Source organism: Ranitomeya imitator, chromosome 3, assembly GCF_032444005.1.
Source record: "Ranitomeya imitator isolate aRanImi1 chromosome 3, aRanImi1.pri, whole genome shotgun sequence".
Classification (NCBI taxonomy): Eukaryota; Metazoa; Chordata; class Amphibia; order Anura; family Dendrobatidae; genus Ranitomeya; species Ranitomeya imitator.
The window spans coordinates 64,785,639-64,802,803 of record NC_091284.1 but is presented as its reverse complement, the minus strand read 5'-3'; the positions used below and the strand labels follow the sequence as shown (position 1 = coordinate 64,802,803).

Genomic DNA, 17,165 nt, shown 5'->3' with positions numbered 1-17,165 from the left:
GTATGCATTGAACGGATTGCACTAACGCATTGTGATCCTAGCCTAAGGCAAGAAATCCCACTTATTAAACCTGACAGGGCCCACCTGTGAAGTGAAAACCATTCCCGGTGACTACCTCTTGAAGCTCATCAAGAGAATGCCAAGAGTGTGCAAAGCAGTCATCAATGCAAAAGGTGCCTACTTTGAAGAATCTAGAATATATGACATATATGTTCAGTTGTTTCACACTTTTTTGTTAAGTATATAATTCCACATGTGTTAATTCATAGTTTTGATGCCTTCAGTGTGAATTTACAATTTTCATAGTCATGAAAATACAGAAAAATCTTTAAATGAGAAGGTGTGTCCAAACTTTTTGGTCTGTACTGTATATACAGTGCCTACAAGTAGTATTCAACCCTCTGCAGATTTAGCAGGTTTAATAAGATGCAAATAAGTTAGAGCCTTCAAACTTCAAACAAGAGCAGGATTTATTAACAGATGCATAAATCTTACAAACCAAAAAGTTTTGTTGCTCAGTTAAATTTTTATAAATTTTAAACATAAAAGTGTGGGTCAATTATTATTCAACCTCTAGGTTTAATATTTTGTGGAATAACCTTTGTTTGCAATTACAGCTAATAATCATCTTTTATAAGACCTGATCAGGCCGGCACAGGTCTCTGGAGTTATCTTGGCCCACTCCTCCATGCAGATCTTCTCCAAGTTATCTAGGTTCTTTGGGTGTCTCATGTGGACTTTAATCTTGAGCTCCTTCCACAAGTTTTCAATTGGGTTAAGGTCAGGAGACTGACTAGGCCACTGCAACACCTTGATTTTTTGCCTCTTGAACCAGGCCTTGGGTTTCTTGGCTGTGTGCTTTGGGTCGTTGTCTTGTTGGAAGATGAAATGACGACGCATCTTAAGATCCTTGATGGAGGAGCGGAGGTTCTTGGCCAAAATCTCCAGGTAGGCCGTGCTATCCATCTTCCCATGGATGCGGACCAGATGGCCAGGCCCCTTGTCTGAGAAACAGCCCCACAGCATGATGCTGCCACCACCATGCTTGACTGTAGGGATGGTATTCTTGGGGTTGTATGCAGTGCCATCCAGTCTCCAAACGTCACGTGTGTGGTTGGCACCAAAGATCTCGATCTTGGTCTCATCAGACCAGAGAACCTTGAACCAGTCAGTCTCAGAGTCCTCCAAGAGATCATGAGCAAACTGTAGACGAGCCTTGACATGACGCTTTGAAAGTAAAGGTACCTTACGGGCTCGTCTGGAACGGAGACCATTGCGGTGGAGTACGTTACTTATGGTATTGACTGAAACCAATGTCCCCACTGCCATGAGATCTTCCCGGAGCTCCTCCTTGTTGTCCTTGGGTTAGCCTTGACTCTTCGGACAAGCCTGGCCTCAGCAAGGTAGGAAACTTTCAAAGGCTGTCCAAGCCGTGGAAGGCTAACAGTAGTTCCATAAGCCTTCCACTTCCGGATGATGCTCCCAACAGTGGAGACAGATAGGCCCAACTCCTTGGAAAGGGTTTTGTACCCCTTGCCAGCCTTGTGACCCTCCACGATCTTGTCTCTGATGGCCTTGGAATGCTCCTTTGTCTTTCCCATGTTGACCATGTATGAGTGCTGTTCACAAGTTTGGAGAGGGTCTTAAATAGTCAGAAAAGGCTGGAAAAAGAGATAATTAATCCAAACATGTGAAGCTCATTGTTCTTTGTGCCTGAACTACTTCTTAATACTTTAGGGGAACCAAACAGAATTCTGGTGGGTTGAGGGGTTGAATAATAAATGACCCTCTGAAAAGACTTTTCACAATTTAAAAAAAAAAATAAACAAAGAAATAACATTCTTTTTTGCTGCAGTGCATTCCACACTTCCAGGCTGATCTACAGTCCAAATGTCACAATGCCGTGTGTTAAATATACTGTATCTACGGTATATGTGTGTGTATGTATACTGTTTGTATATATATGAGTATCTATATACAGTATGTGTGTTCAGGATGCTGCTAGCATATTATGAAAAAAATTATCTGTAATGGTTGTGTGAGATTATATGACCGCTGCATATTTTTATTATATTGTCTGCAGCTAGTGTTTGCATATATGTACATTTTTATATATATACAGTATATATACACACAGTACACATTTACCCATGAATATGAGCAGCTCTCAGGCATTATTCCATTATACCCCCCGCAGTGCCTGATACGAGACCCTTATGCAGATTTTCCTGGGCTACATGCAGGCGCAGCAGGCATAAATACACGGGGTGCTCATCTGCTCCGTGACTCCGGTCCCCGACCGTCTTTCATCTGGTTCCGAGCTCTCACCGTGTTTATGCTGTTAGGTCACATAGGAAGATGTGATGACTGGAGCCTTTCATGTCCCCTCGGCCGCGTCCTTATAACTGAACGCTCTGGACTCTTCAGTATTGTTTGAATAGCGGCACACTTACAAGCACCTCTTTATGGCGGCTTGTTACCATGGTGCTTCCGGGAAGGAAGAGGGTTTGCTTTGTTTTTAGTTTATCTTATTTTTATTTTGGAACAAGTTGCATTTGCATTGTAAATAGAGAAAAAAAAATGGAGGCTGTGAAATAAGGAGCAGATTGTTAAGGATCAAGGACAGCCTCTTTACTAGGGATGAATGGGAAGAACAGACGGCGCGTGAATAGTTCAGTTCTTAATGGGTCCTCATAATGGGACCAAAGGTGACGATAAGTGATGACGCCCCCATCAACTTTCCAGCTAAATATATATTACTATGTATATACTACTTGTGTGGAATTATATATTCATGTTTACAATATTACAATCTGCTATTTATGGTTTTACATAGGACTGCAGGGAGATGCATAGCACTATATTATTACAAAATCCACTCTCCTATATGTTAAAGTAATAAACCCAAAAAAAAGGCCTTTAGTGAATTGGCACTTCCAATACAATAACCAATCCTACATATAAATAGAAGTCTATGCCACAAATTTGTAAAAAATGTTTAACTTTATTAATCATTCTTTTTTAAAAAAAAATATAAACAAAATTGGGGAAAAATAAAGGCAGACACTACACCTCCGGACAAATTGTCATTACTGCCCAAGTACAATTGTTACAGTACCTATAACAACAGCATAGGCTTTGAATAAATGTCTCCACATATTCATATTTAGCATATATATGGCCAATGCTCAATACTGTCTTACTCAACACAATGTTGTTATATTAAATTCATATCAAACGTATATCACAAGCAACAATTTCATCTGGTCATAAAAAACCTAGGACACACAAGTGCTTGTGCATTGCTAAAGTGCATAGTGCTAATATGTAGTCTCACATCATAGACAAAGTTTGAATATCAAAACATAATGCTATTTAAGTGCTAAATAGAATGTGGGTATTTAGGCAAGTAAAATTGGTAAAGTCATAACCTGTAGGTGAAGTCCGGGCCCCGACACGCGTTTCGCGACGAAGGAGATCAGAAATTTCACTTTATTACCAGTATTACCGTATATAATACTCTGTAAAATAAAGTGAAAAATAATTAAATGTTTTTCAAAATAAATCACACCCTCCCACCCTGACTCTGTGTGAGGCCAAATTTTTGTAAAATATCTTTTTTCCAACATAGGAGGTGACAGTAATTAGGAAAGCTCAATGTGACATAAGTCTAATCACCCAATGATGATTAGTTAATATCGACGGTGTACTGAGAAATGCAAGTTACTAACTGTGGTTGCAGCATGGCTTAGCCGTTAACTTCAGGATGACGTTCCTAACACCAATAAATATGTTTTTCCAAGTAAATAGAAAGTTCCCAAGTATTACACTATGAACCCAGCATTGAACCATCACAAAATATAAAAAAAAACACTTAAAAATAGCAAAAGGTGAGCACTTCTAATCATCATTATGGTTAGGGAGACCTTTCACCAGTTTGAGCATGTTAAACTGGCCACAAAATGGAATAGTGGCTACAGAGGTGAGTAAAACATTGGTTTTATTTTTATTTCTCCTCTCCATTAGTGTAATATTCGCTTTAAAATTTTAGGTTATAATTTACACTACGTCCAATCGGGCATTGCTAGAGATTTGTCTCTGGGAGCATGTACTTCTGCCCCTGCATGAGGTTGACCAATCGTAAGCAAGCAGTGTCAAGAAGGGGAGAAAAAAACACACACCCTCAGTGGGTTAGATCAGATTTCTCAGTGTGAGACATGTAGTGACAGACAGCCTGCTCTTCTCACTGGTCTAGCTGTAGAGCTGTGTGTGATTACAAAGTGTCGGGAGTAGAGCAGAGCTGAGTGTGATTACATAAACCTACAGCTTCCATCTCAAGTCAGCCAGTGTTGGGGGACAGGGGGACAGTAGAGCTGAGCTCTATTTCATTACAAACACCTCTGTGATAAGATGAAAGCTGACAGGCTGTATATAATCACAGTCATCATTGCTCTGCTGCCGGCATTTTGTGATCACACCGAACTCTGTAGTGAGATCAGTGTCTGCTATTACATGTCTCACGCTGAGAAACCTGCTGTAGCCTATTGTGGGGGCGTGTTCTTTTCTCTCCTCTTTGACACAGTCTGCTTATGATTGGTCAACCTCATGCAGGGGAAGAAGTACATGTCCCCCGAGACAAATCTCTAGTAATGCCCAGCTAAACATAACATAAATTATAACCTAAACTTTACAAGCATATGTCTTCAAGTGAGAGGAGAAATTAAAAGATAAAAACAACAGTTTACTTAGCCCTGCAGCCACCATTCCATGGTATGGCACGTTCAATCTGCTCGAACTGGTGAAGGGTCCATTTTACACTTTCTGAAAATATATAAAACACTAACCTAAAGGGTGTTTCTATTTTCTATATGCAAGATCTTAGCTTGCTGGCAATGAAAGAAAACGTTATTTTGGTTTTTAGTTGAATGCCAAGAAAACGTTTCAATTCACTGTCAGCAATTAGGGATCTTATAAATGCTAAGGTATTATAATGCATAGTAAGTTAGATCATTGCAGAATTTTTAATTTATGCACTAATTAAAGAGGTATTCCACTAAGAAGAAGTTGTCACCTATTCTGAGAATAGGTGGTAACTTCTAGATTGGTGGGGTCTGACTCCTGGGACCTCCCCCCATTGTCAGTACAGGGTTAACCCCATCAGATTGAAGCAAAGGCATGCATGCACGATTACCTCTCCATTAATTCTCTATGGGGCAGGCAGAACACTGTATTTGGCTTTCAACTGCAGCCACATAGAAAATGAAGGACACAGGACCATAGATCCCTCATTTGAGCGAACTGGACCGAGAAAAGCAAATGACAGTCTGATCAAAGTTTGATCAGAGTGTGATCATAGTGTGCTCCGATGCTCTCGGATGAGGATAAGATGGAGAAAAAAAATTCTCCATCTTATCCATTGAGTCAGTGCACGAAAATCGGACTGCAATCAGATGTCATCCCAGTGCAGTCCGAAGATTTGCACACACTCATTGACTTGCCAGGCCGAGTGCGATTCCATAATTGGATTAACCTCGGACCTGCTGCAACTTTTTTTTTAGAATAACATTGGTTGGGCAGAAAATACGATGGTGTAAGGGATAAGTGCCCTGTTTTGGCGGTCAGCGTTGGTCCTAGTCATCAGACCCTCACCCATTTAGAAGTTATCACCTATCTTGTGGATACCTACTGGAGTACCTTGTAGACCATAAAACTAGTGATGAGTGAGTGTTCTCATTACTCAAGTTTTCCCGAGCATGCTTGGGTGTTTCTCCAAGTATTTGGGCGTGCTTGTAAATTTAGTTTGTGTTGCCGCAGCTGCATGATTTGCGGCTGTTAGACAGGCTGAATACATGTGGGGATTTGCTAACAAACAGGCAATCCCTGTATGTGTTCAGGTTGTCTAGCAGCCGCAAATCATGCAGCTGAGGTGACACAAACTAAATTCACGAGCATGCCCAAATACTCGGAGAAACACACCGAGCATGCTCGGGAAAACTCGAGTAACGAGCACATTCGCTCATCACTGCATAAAACCTCTTTTATGCACAAGCAAAGCAGTTAAAGGGGTTGTTCAAGATTAGTAAAACATGACTGCTTTCTTTCATTACAGCACCACACCCGTCCTCAGGTTGTGTATGACATTGCATCCATTCACTTGAATGGAGCTGAGCTACAATACCAGACACAACCCATGGATATGACATGTGCCGTTTTGGCAAGAAAGTCGCTATGTTTTTTTCTAATTTTGGACAACCTTTTTAATGACTAATCGGTAATAAACTAATATCAATGTGGCTGCCAAACTGATAATATTGCAGTGAAAGAATTCAGTGAAATTTGGTTGCCTCTGAGTTGTGGTAAAATTGCGGCATTATTATGATTTGGGAGCAACTCCGTAAGGCAACGGAAATGCCGATCGTTGGTCGTGAGTCACATGTGACCCTATGCTTCTGTGCAGTCCTAGGTTTATATACTGACTCCACTGCCTATCACTAAGTACAGGCTGTAAATAGGAGCTTATTTATCCCACGTCCTGCCTGCTCTCTGCCCGGTAATGTGCTCCAGCTCCGAGGACGCCGCCGCTGCGGCCCTTATTGATCAGGATAAGATTTATACCCAACACATACAACCCTCTTAAGCTTCTCCGCTCCATTATTCATAGGAGAAGTAAAAATTGAACTAACACTTAATTGCCGACAAGGCTCACATGCGTTGAAAAGCGCTCCGACTGCAATCACCGGGCCGCGCGTGTCACTCACCTGGCCTCTTGCCTGCGCCTGATTTACCGTGTGTGGCTGGATATGTACTAATTTGATATGTGCACTTTCTTCCTTCAGCTTAATAACTTTTTTTTTTTATTTTATTTTGATTTTTCAGTTCCATCTTTTACCTTCACGCCAACAGGTATATTCAGTATTTGCACTTTCTTTCTTTTTTGTCTGTCTTGCATGTGCTCTAGAATAATATTCCTTCACTTCTGTAGAATATTTTGGGTTTTGCTGCACTGGAAATGGGGTGGGATCCGAGTAGCTTGATACGAGCAGCCATGGGCCCCACCAGTGTTGGGGTCCTTAGTTCATTCTTACCCTTGCAATAAATGCTGCCTTTCAGCGGAAGTCTCTTGTCTGAAGCCAGTTATTTTGGGGGGCAGGTACAGAGGACCAGGTATGCTGTCATCCAAGAGAATCGGGACAATCGTGCACACCACACTCTGATTAGAGTGTCAGCATAGTGTGCTCCTATTCACTCGGATGAGGAGAAGATGGAGAAAAAAAGTCTCCATCTTCTCCATTGTGTCGGTCTGTGAAAATCATCCAAGTGCCATTTGATGTTTCCTCGGGCATGATACGATTTTTTTTTCCCCGGTCTTAGTAAAAAATCGGACATGTTCACGGTTCCATATAATAACATTGGTCCGATGTTGTCTTCTATCACACTTGGGCCAAAAATACCCTCATCTGCACCTGTCCAAAGAATGAGGATTGTAGGAGGATCAATAACCACCAAATGGCCCTTAATCCTAAAAAAAGAGGCATACTGAACCATTTTGGTGAACATTACGCAAATCAGCCATCGGAGACCTGAAAGGAGCCACCGAGGGACCTCTCCTGACCACTGATTGTTTAACAGGAGTTGAGCTAGTTTAAGGTTAATCTGTCAGCAGGTTTTTACTGTGTAATCTGGGGGCACCATAATGTCGGAGCAGTGACCTTATTGGGCTCTGTTTTGCTGTTTCAATACAGTGTTTTAACAGAAGGAGATTATCATTACAGGACAAGCTGCCTCGTGCCTCCTAGTCCAACCACGCCCCCAGCACTGATTAACAGCTTTCTGTCACTATACAGTGTACACAGAAAGCTGCCAATCAGTGATCTAGGTGGGGTTATACACAGCTCAGCATTCAGAGCTCTGCTAGATCTGTAGCAGAGGAAACAGATTGTATAATAACTGCTTCACCCAGTAAACTAAGTGATACATCAATGGAATCGGGGTCTCTGTCCCTATATCATGCTGCTTTCAGATTACATACTAGAAACCTTCTGACAGATTCCCTCTAATGCACTTGGCATCCTAAAATTCCCCCTCTTCCCTGTTTTAGCTGTACCCTTTACCTCAGCTGGTTATAGAAGCGGTAGACCTTAGAAAGCATTTTTTTCTATTGGAGCTCATAATATAGCTACACTTGGCACGTATCTGCCATGAGCGCCCGTAGCCTTCCGTAGAGCCATATTGTACTACATGGTGCCCTACGGCTTCATAGAGACGCTGAGCGACGACCACTGTGACTGTAGGTAACAATAATGACCACAATTGATCAAAAATATTTGACTTAATGTTCGGAAAAAAAAATGCCAATGTCAAGAAATTGATGACAGGTTATTCCAAAATAATTTCAGGGAAAATATTGTTAAATAAAAATTGTAATAACTAGTGCAGCTGAAAAAAACTATTGCATACGCAAGCATATTTCTGAAGGAAATTGCAATTTTCAGTCAGGTATCTAGAAAAAAAATTAGATTTTTTTTCTTTCCTTTTCCTGCTAAGACTGCATTTTGCGATTTCGCCTCAGCATCACTGGTGGCAGAGCCGCGCTCCATTGGCAATACCTCAGTGACAGATTTAACACTGCCTCTTAAGTTTTAATCCTGTTATTGTAATCACTGCCAGCAGTTATCTCTGCTTTGCAGGCTGCCAGCTTGGGATTCTTCTAAAGGGCCCCGATTTGACGTCTTTCAAACATATTCCTAGTCAGAAAACGCATAGCTGTGGACTCCATCAGCATTTCCCGTGCAGCTAATCCCTTATTAACTCTTTCATGGAATGTCTAACAATAGCCACTTACTAATATCTGCCTTTATTTTATTTTTTTGGAGGGGTCGGGGTGGGAAGCGGGGACGCTACTGCATGCTGATAACCTATAATAAAACCTAAAAATAAATCAATAAATAAAATAAATTCTCAATAATGCAATGTACATATCATAAATAATGGCCAGCAAAATCTTATCAAAACACTCGGCAAAAATAAAATTATTGCAGGGGTGATGCTTTTTTTTTTTATAAAAACATAACAAAAATGTAAAGGTTTATTAATTCTTTTAAAAATTTGATTCCGGAATAATTTTGACTATGTTCACACATGGCATTTTTGCAATGTTTTTTTTTTCACCTATAGAAAGCAATGATAGATGTTTCTGCTGTGTCTTTGCAGTGTTTTTTTTTTGTGTTCATGTATTGCAAAAAAAATCACACTTAATCTGCCTGGAAAACACAGTAAAACGAAAAAAAAAAAAAACCCGCAGCAAAGCGAATAAAAAACAAACAAAAAAACTCGGCAAAAAGAAATAAAATACAGCAATACAAAAAAAAATGAAATAAAAAAAGCACAGTAATAACGCAACTGTTTTTTGATGCCAAGAGTAAAGTTGTTGGGTATGTGCACATAGCACAGTTTTTCCTTACTTTTTTTTCCACAAAAAATGCAGGATTTTACTGTCCCAGCAAAGTGAATGAGATTTCTGAAGACTCATGCGCACATTGTTTATTTTTTATTGAAATATTTCAATTTTTTTCAGTGTATTTTCAGCATTTTTCACCTTTTCTAATGAATGTGAAAAAATAAACACAAAAACCCTGCGAAAATGACAGTTTTTTTTTTTTTTTTATACAGCATTTTTCAGAAATGTCTAAAAGAAGTGCTTAATGTGAGCACAAACCCTTTTGGCTGCGAAACAAAACTGCAAAAAAAACCTGTCACGTGTGAATATACCTTAGAGGGTAACCGTAGTTTTAATTTTTATTTAGTAAATCAATAGTACACATGAAAATAAGTAATTTTGTAATATATCTTATCAGAGAAATTTGCTTCTTTCTCTGCCAAAATTCATCAGTCATTATACAAATTCTCTGAGGTAAAATCTGTATTCAGTGAAGACAGACTTTTCCATAACTGAGAGAGAAGATGGCGGTTGCTATGGATACAATGCTACGTGAGGAGCTGGAGACAGAGCTCCCTCCTCCTATCTACATAGACCTATATCCATAGCAGCCGCCATCTCTTATCTCACTGAATAGAGATTTTACCTCAGAAATGAGAATTTTGATAATGACTGATCGATTATGTGTTGTACAGTTCACTAATATCCCGCCATAGTGCCGTATAATGCAGTCATCCTCCCCTAGAAGAGGTATACAGTGTGACGCCATACGGCGGCACAAGGGGGCACAAAATGGCTTCATCCACCAAAGATCACCTTCCTTTATATTTCAGACTCAGAGCTCTATGAGAACAACTGTGCGGTCGTCATTACATCTGGGCTTAAAAAAAAACCTGACATTTTTGCTCTTAGCAAAGGACATAAATCAGGTCCGGGCAGCGTTTACAAGGTGATGAGTGGGACATATATCTTTATATTCAGGATCTAATTAAATCCATTGGAAAAAAACTTCAGCAAAAAACAAAGCTGTGTATAAATAAAAGGGGCGGCCGACCTGTAAAAAATAACACCAACAAAAGTGAAAAAAAAAAAAAAAAATAACTACAGAAACAATTCCCATATTTGTAACCCCCTGGCAATACATCGTAGGTGCTTTGTGATCCCCCCCACGTACATGAAAGCCACAGCTCGTCATCAACCATGGCAGTCACATGCCGTATTGATGGCTCTAGGAAGACATGTCCTATGACGCCATCTTTGTTAGTATTTTAATTAGTTTGGGGTAACCCCATTGTCTGTAGATAGGGAGCGAGCACGCTCTTTCTCCTCTTAGTAGGACTCTCGAATGTCCCAAAGAGCAGAGCTCCACCATTTCCCATTTTATAACCCATGAACTTCACATTATTTAAAGGGGCTACAAGTCTGTGTGCCGCGAGGCCTCATGTGACCGCAGGTATGTGGTTTGCATACTCCCAGCCACATTCCAACTAGACGTGTCCGGCATCGCTCAATACCCTTGAATTAAGTGCGCACCGTGCATGATGTGAGGACTCACAAGTCTTCAGTCACATAAAGAGACTGCAGACTTGCAGCCTGAGGCCGGACAACCCCTTTAAAGGGACACTGTCACCTGAATTTGGAGGGAATAATCTTCAGCCATAGAGGAGGGGTTCTCGGGTTTTTGATTCACCCTTTCCTTACCCGCTGGCTGCATGCTGGCTGCAATATTGGATTGAAGTTCATTCTCCGTCCTCCGTAGTACACGCCTGCACAAGGCAAAAACCCGAAAACCCTGCCCCTATGGCTGAAAATTGTTCCCTCCAAATTCAGGTGACAGAGTCCCTTTAAGTAAGACAAAAGAGGCTGTTGTGGGTCAATCCCTTAAAATATTTGCCTTTTTTGTCCAAGTTTAGACCCATAATGTTAATAAAAAAAAATAAAAACAAACATTTTAAATTCTAAAAATAAACGAGTAAATAATTGTTACACATATTCATTAAAACTTGAATTATTATTCATTTATTTACATTTTCATATCGAATTAATGTATTTATATTTAGTTATAAAATAATGCGTTTATTATTATATATAATATATTTAAAAATATTTATATTTATTCAATCAATATGCATTTAAATATTGAGTCATTGTTACATATATATATATATATATATATTTATTTTTTTTATATTAATGGTTATTTTAAATATACATTTATTTACATTAATTAATGCAAATAAATAAAAATTTATTAAATCATTATACATTTAAATGTTTAGTAATTGTAGCCTATATTTATTGATAATTATGAATCTAATTATTATTTTTTTACACTATAAAAATATATTATTTATAATTACTTATTAAATAATAATAATAATAATAATTTTATTTATATAGCGCCAACATATTCCGCAACGCTTTACAAGTTAATCATTATTAATTTAAAGTTTCAAGAATTGTTATATATATATATATATAATGTATAAATGAATATAAATAATTGTACAAAATACGAAAATAGAAAACCATTTTAAATATGTATGTGTATATATATATATATATATATATATATATATACAAACGTATATTTGACATACTATATGTCTTAATTTAACACACAAGTTCCTCTTTTTTTTTTTTAGAATATATTCTTGACAGTTTTCCAAGCCGTCCTTGGGCCAGAACAAGTCATCCGTTATGCTAAAAATGACGCCCAAGGATCCTAGCGATCAATCTCGCATCCAAACAAGTTGTCATATTCCCAGCCTCAGTCCTTCATCTTTAAGATTTATCACTCTCGCTATCAGGTGCATGGGAAAGAATAGATTGTGCGAGGAAACGACGGCTAAATAATACATTAAATACACTGTGCATTAGCATCTGCTGATTGACCGAGCACCGGGAGTAATACCGGCTGCCAATATCCATCTTCAGACTTTGTATTTGTGAAATCATTGTCGAATTTTGTCTTTAAGATTATTATTATTTATTTTATTTTTTTTTAGTGGCGTACCAGCGAGGTGGGGAAGCTGTGAGCAGTGCAGGAAGGTGAGAAAATATATATATCCTGCCAAAAATGTACATCTCTTCTGTCATTCTGTTTTTATAGCGAACAATGAGCTGCAGGCTCCGTTTTTTTACTGAGACGCTTAAATCTTCTGTTTATGCCTCCTTTGAAGATCCGTCCTGCGTGGGGCTCTCTCATATATTATTTAGTATTTTTTCAGCATATCCGCGGCATAATTAAGTGATGCAAGCAGCATGCCGCCGATTGTATCTGTCAGCAAACATGTGTTTATTTACCAGTCTGAATATGTGCACATAATTAAGTGCAGAGGCCACTTTTATGGCTCCTTTATGAGTAATATTATGTGTGGCCACCAGAGGGCGAGCTTTAGCCAGGAAATTTTTTTTTTTTTAAAAAGGCAGCAGACTGAGCGTCTAATGGAAATATAAATCCAGAAACTACTTATATTATGTAAACTGTTTTATTTATTTTTTTAGAAAAAAATATTACGTCTGTGATCTCATTTTATAGACATTTTAATTTTTAATACGTTCTAAAGGGCAAAGCTTCTCCTTCTTTTGGTCCTCTTGACCTAATCTCCATCAATTCTTCCATCATGTTTCGTTGCAATTTGAAATTACATGATTTTTGCCCTTTGGTGCAACATTTTACAGACACATTTTTTTTTATCCAAGATGCAGCACTATTTATACATATGGAAAACTTAAAAAAAAATCAACTATGTTGTAGGATATGCCTTAAAAAGGTCTCCCTTCAAAGTTTGTATCCTTTTATGCAATCATCATACTATACAGCAATGCGTACTTACAATTGCTCATTTTGCCTTTCTACCCAGAAAATTCCTCTCTTTTTCATTAGGTCTATAATATGACGTGATTAAAAACTTACTAGCTGAATCCTTCTCAGCTCTATGTAGAAACAGGAGGTCAATTTTCTCTGCACAAGTCATGAGTCACTGCAAAAGTCTATGACAGGGGGGAGGAGGGAGCAGCCAGGACAGGAGTTGAAGAGGGGAATGATAAATGCATGGACAAGAGACTTCCTGTTTCTACATCTAGCAGAGGAAACAGAAGAATTAGCTGGGTAGAAAGTCAAAAGGAGCAATTGTAAGTACACTGTGCTATTTAATATGATGATTGCAATATATTAAGAGGATAAAAGCTTTGATGTGAGGAGTGCTTCTTTTGTGGAAGCAGCTCTTTGGTTCCATTTGTTTCCTTTTGAAAAAGGATGCATTTTAGTATTTATATAATTCCTATACAATTTCATGAAAAAAAGTAAATTATCCTCATATTTGTGTCTTGCACTAAAAAATGAACCCTAAATAAATTACAAGTTATAAAAAAAATAAATATATATTCAACTCAAAACTGCCATCTGGTGGTCATATGTGTTATTGCATGCGGTTATGCTTTTTAAATAATTCCAGAGAATAATGCTTCTTCTATATCAAATGTTTTAACTGAGTTGCACGCAGGATAATAAAGGTGTCACTGTTACATTCAGGGTATTTTTTTTACAATTTTGCTGTGATACATGTATCTTGCTGATATACCTATTTCTTTTTGTGTTGCAGACCAGGACTCCTCAATATTTCGGAGCCTGCTGCTCAGCCTTGGCTTGCAGATACCTGGCCAAACACAGGTAGCAATCACAATGAATGTCCTATTAATTGCTGCACATCTGGGAACGGAAGCAGCGACAACAATCTGGCCACTTACAGCCGACCAGGTTAGGACGTGGAAATGGAACGATGGGGTGTAGAAATGCGTTTTGGCGACATAGACTAAGGAATATCTAAATGGACTGTTTCCTTTACAACAATATCGTGAATATTATTTTAGATGAATACAAGATGTCTGTTTCTTAGATCCTGGGAGAATCGGTGGCAATCGGCTCCTAGTCCTCCGTTTATTTCACCGGTGGGGCACAATCTGGGTCATCTTAGAATAAATGATATTTATAAGAAATGATGAGGAAGGTGGAGAGTTTATTATTAGGTAGCTGGAGATGAGGAGAGCTGTCCATGTGTCCGGCCACATTCAGGCCTCGTTCCCTCCTTATTCCCAGGAGTGGCTCCTCGTTCGGCTGCATGGCTCGTTCACTTGTCACTGCGGAGGGCTCTACAAGCGTTCATTGTCCTAGTGTATAATGGCTGCCACGCTGAGCACAATCCCTGTCCTTCCCGATAAGCCATAATAAGCCGTCTCCTACTTCACGTGCTATACCCGCCTGTGGGGAATCGCAGGGCGCAAGTTCTCCGCTCAAAATCCATATACATATACTGTATGTCCATGTAGTCTGCAGAGTCAATTCCCAGCTGGGATTTTTTTTTTATTATTCTAAAGCTTCAAAATGCTGGGAAGCTTAATTTCTCATTAGTTCCTTGAAGTAGTGGGAGCTCTGGTCATCTGAAAATAAGCTCCAAACACAGAGACAAAACACACAGATACACACAGACATGCACACCGAGACACACACACATACACAGAGACACACAGACATACACACAGAGACATACAGACATACACAGAGACACACAGACATACACAGAGACACACACACACACACATACACAGAGACACACACACACACACACACATACACAGAGACACACACACACACAAACATACACACATATACAGAGACACACACACATACACAGAGACACACACATACACAGAGACACACATACACAGAGACACACACATACACAGAGACACACACACACATACACAGAGACACACACACACACATACACAGAGACACACATACACAGAGACACACACATACACAGAGACACACACACATACACAGAGACACACACACACACATACACAGAGACACACACACATACACAGAGACACACACACACACAAACATACACACATATACAGAGACACACACACATACACAGAGACACACACATACACAGAGACACACACATACACAGAGACATACACATACACAGAGACACACACATACACAGAGACACACAGACATACACACAGAGACATACAGACATACACAGAGACACACACACACACAAACATACACACATATACAGAGACACACACACACAAACATACACACATACACAGAGACACACACACACATACACAGAGACACACACACATACACAGAGACACACAGACATACACACAGAGACACACACACACACAAACATACACACATATACAGAGACACACACACATACACAGAGACACACACATACACAGAGACACACACATACACAGAGACACACACATACACAGAGACACACAGACATACACACAGAGACATACAGACATACACAGAGACACACACACACAAACATACACACATATACAGAGACACACACACACACAAACATACACACATACACAGAGACACACACACATACACAGAGACACACACACACATACACAGAGACACACACATACACAGAGACACACAGACATACACACAGAGACATACACACATACACAGAGACACACACACACACAAACATACACACATATACAGAGACACACACACATACACAGAGACACACACATACACAGAGACACACATACACAGAGACACACACATACACAGAGACACACACACATACACAGAGACACACACACATACACAGAGACACACACACATACACAGAGACACACAGACATACACACAGAGACATACAGACATACACAGAGACACACAGACACACACATACACAGAGACACACACACAAACATACACACATATACAGAGACACACACACATACACAGAGACACACATACACAGAGACACACACATACACAGAGACACACACATACACAGAGACACACATACACAGAGACACACACATACACAGAGACACACATACACAGAGACACACACATACACAGAGACACACACACACATACACAGAGACACACACACACATACACAGAGACACACACACACATACACAGAGACACACACACACATGCACAGAGACACACACACATACACAGAGACACACACACATACACAGAGACACACACACACACACAGAGACACACACACATACACAGAGACACACACACATACACAGAGACACACAGACATACACAGAGACACACACACATACACAGAGACACACAGACACACAGAGACACACACACACACATACACAGAGACACACACACACACAAACATACACACATATACAGAGACACACATACACAGAGACACACACATACACAGAGACACACATACACAGAGACACACACATACACAGAGACACACATACACAGAGACACACACATACACAGAGACACACACACATACACAGAGACACACACACACATACACAGAGACACACACATACACAGAGACACACACATACACAGAGACACACACACATACACAGAGACACACACACACACACAGAGACACACACACATACACAGAGACACACAGACATACACAGAGACACACACATACACAGAGACACACAGACACACAGAGACACACACACATATACAGAGACACACACACACATACACACAGAGACACACAGACATACACAGAGACACACACACATCCACAGAGACACACACACATCCACAGAGACACACACACAGAGACACACACACATACACAGAGACACACACACATACACAGAGACACACAGACATACACAGAGACACACAGACATACACACA

The 17,165-nt window shown here is 39.7% G+C and overlaps 1 protein-coding gene across 6 annotated transcripts in view; it reads left to right on the top strand.

The window, feature by feature from the left end:
• The window catches only part of ROBO1 (roundabout guidance receptor 1), a 1,753,811-nt gene that overhangs the window by 1,665,093 nt on the left and 71,553 nt on the right, over nucleotides 1-17,165 (top strand). For 3 of the 6 annotated variants that reach the window (XM_069760966.1, XM_069760963.1, XM_069760968.1), the window contains 3 exons: nucleotides 6,877-6,903; nucleotides 12,445-12,487; nucleotides 14,044-14,198. In XM_069760966.1, coding sequence (XP_069617067.1) covers nucleotides 6,877-6,903; nucleotides 12,445-12,487; nucleotides 14,044-14,198 — 225 coding nt within the window. The remainder of the gene's footprint in view (nucleotides 1-6,876; nucleotides 6,904-12,444; nucleotides 12,488-14,043; nucleotides 14,199-17,165) is intronic. The other 3 variants (XM_069760969.1, XM_069760967.1, XM_069760965.1) reach the window with 2 other exon arrangements.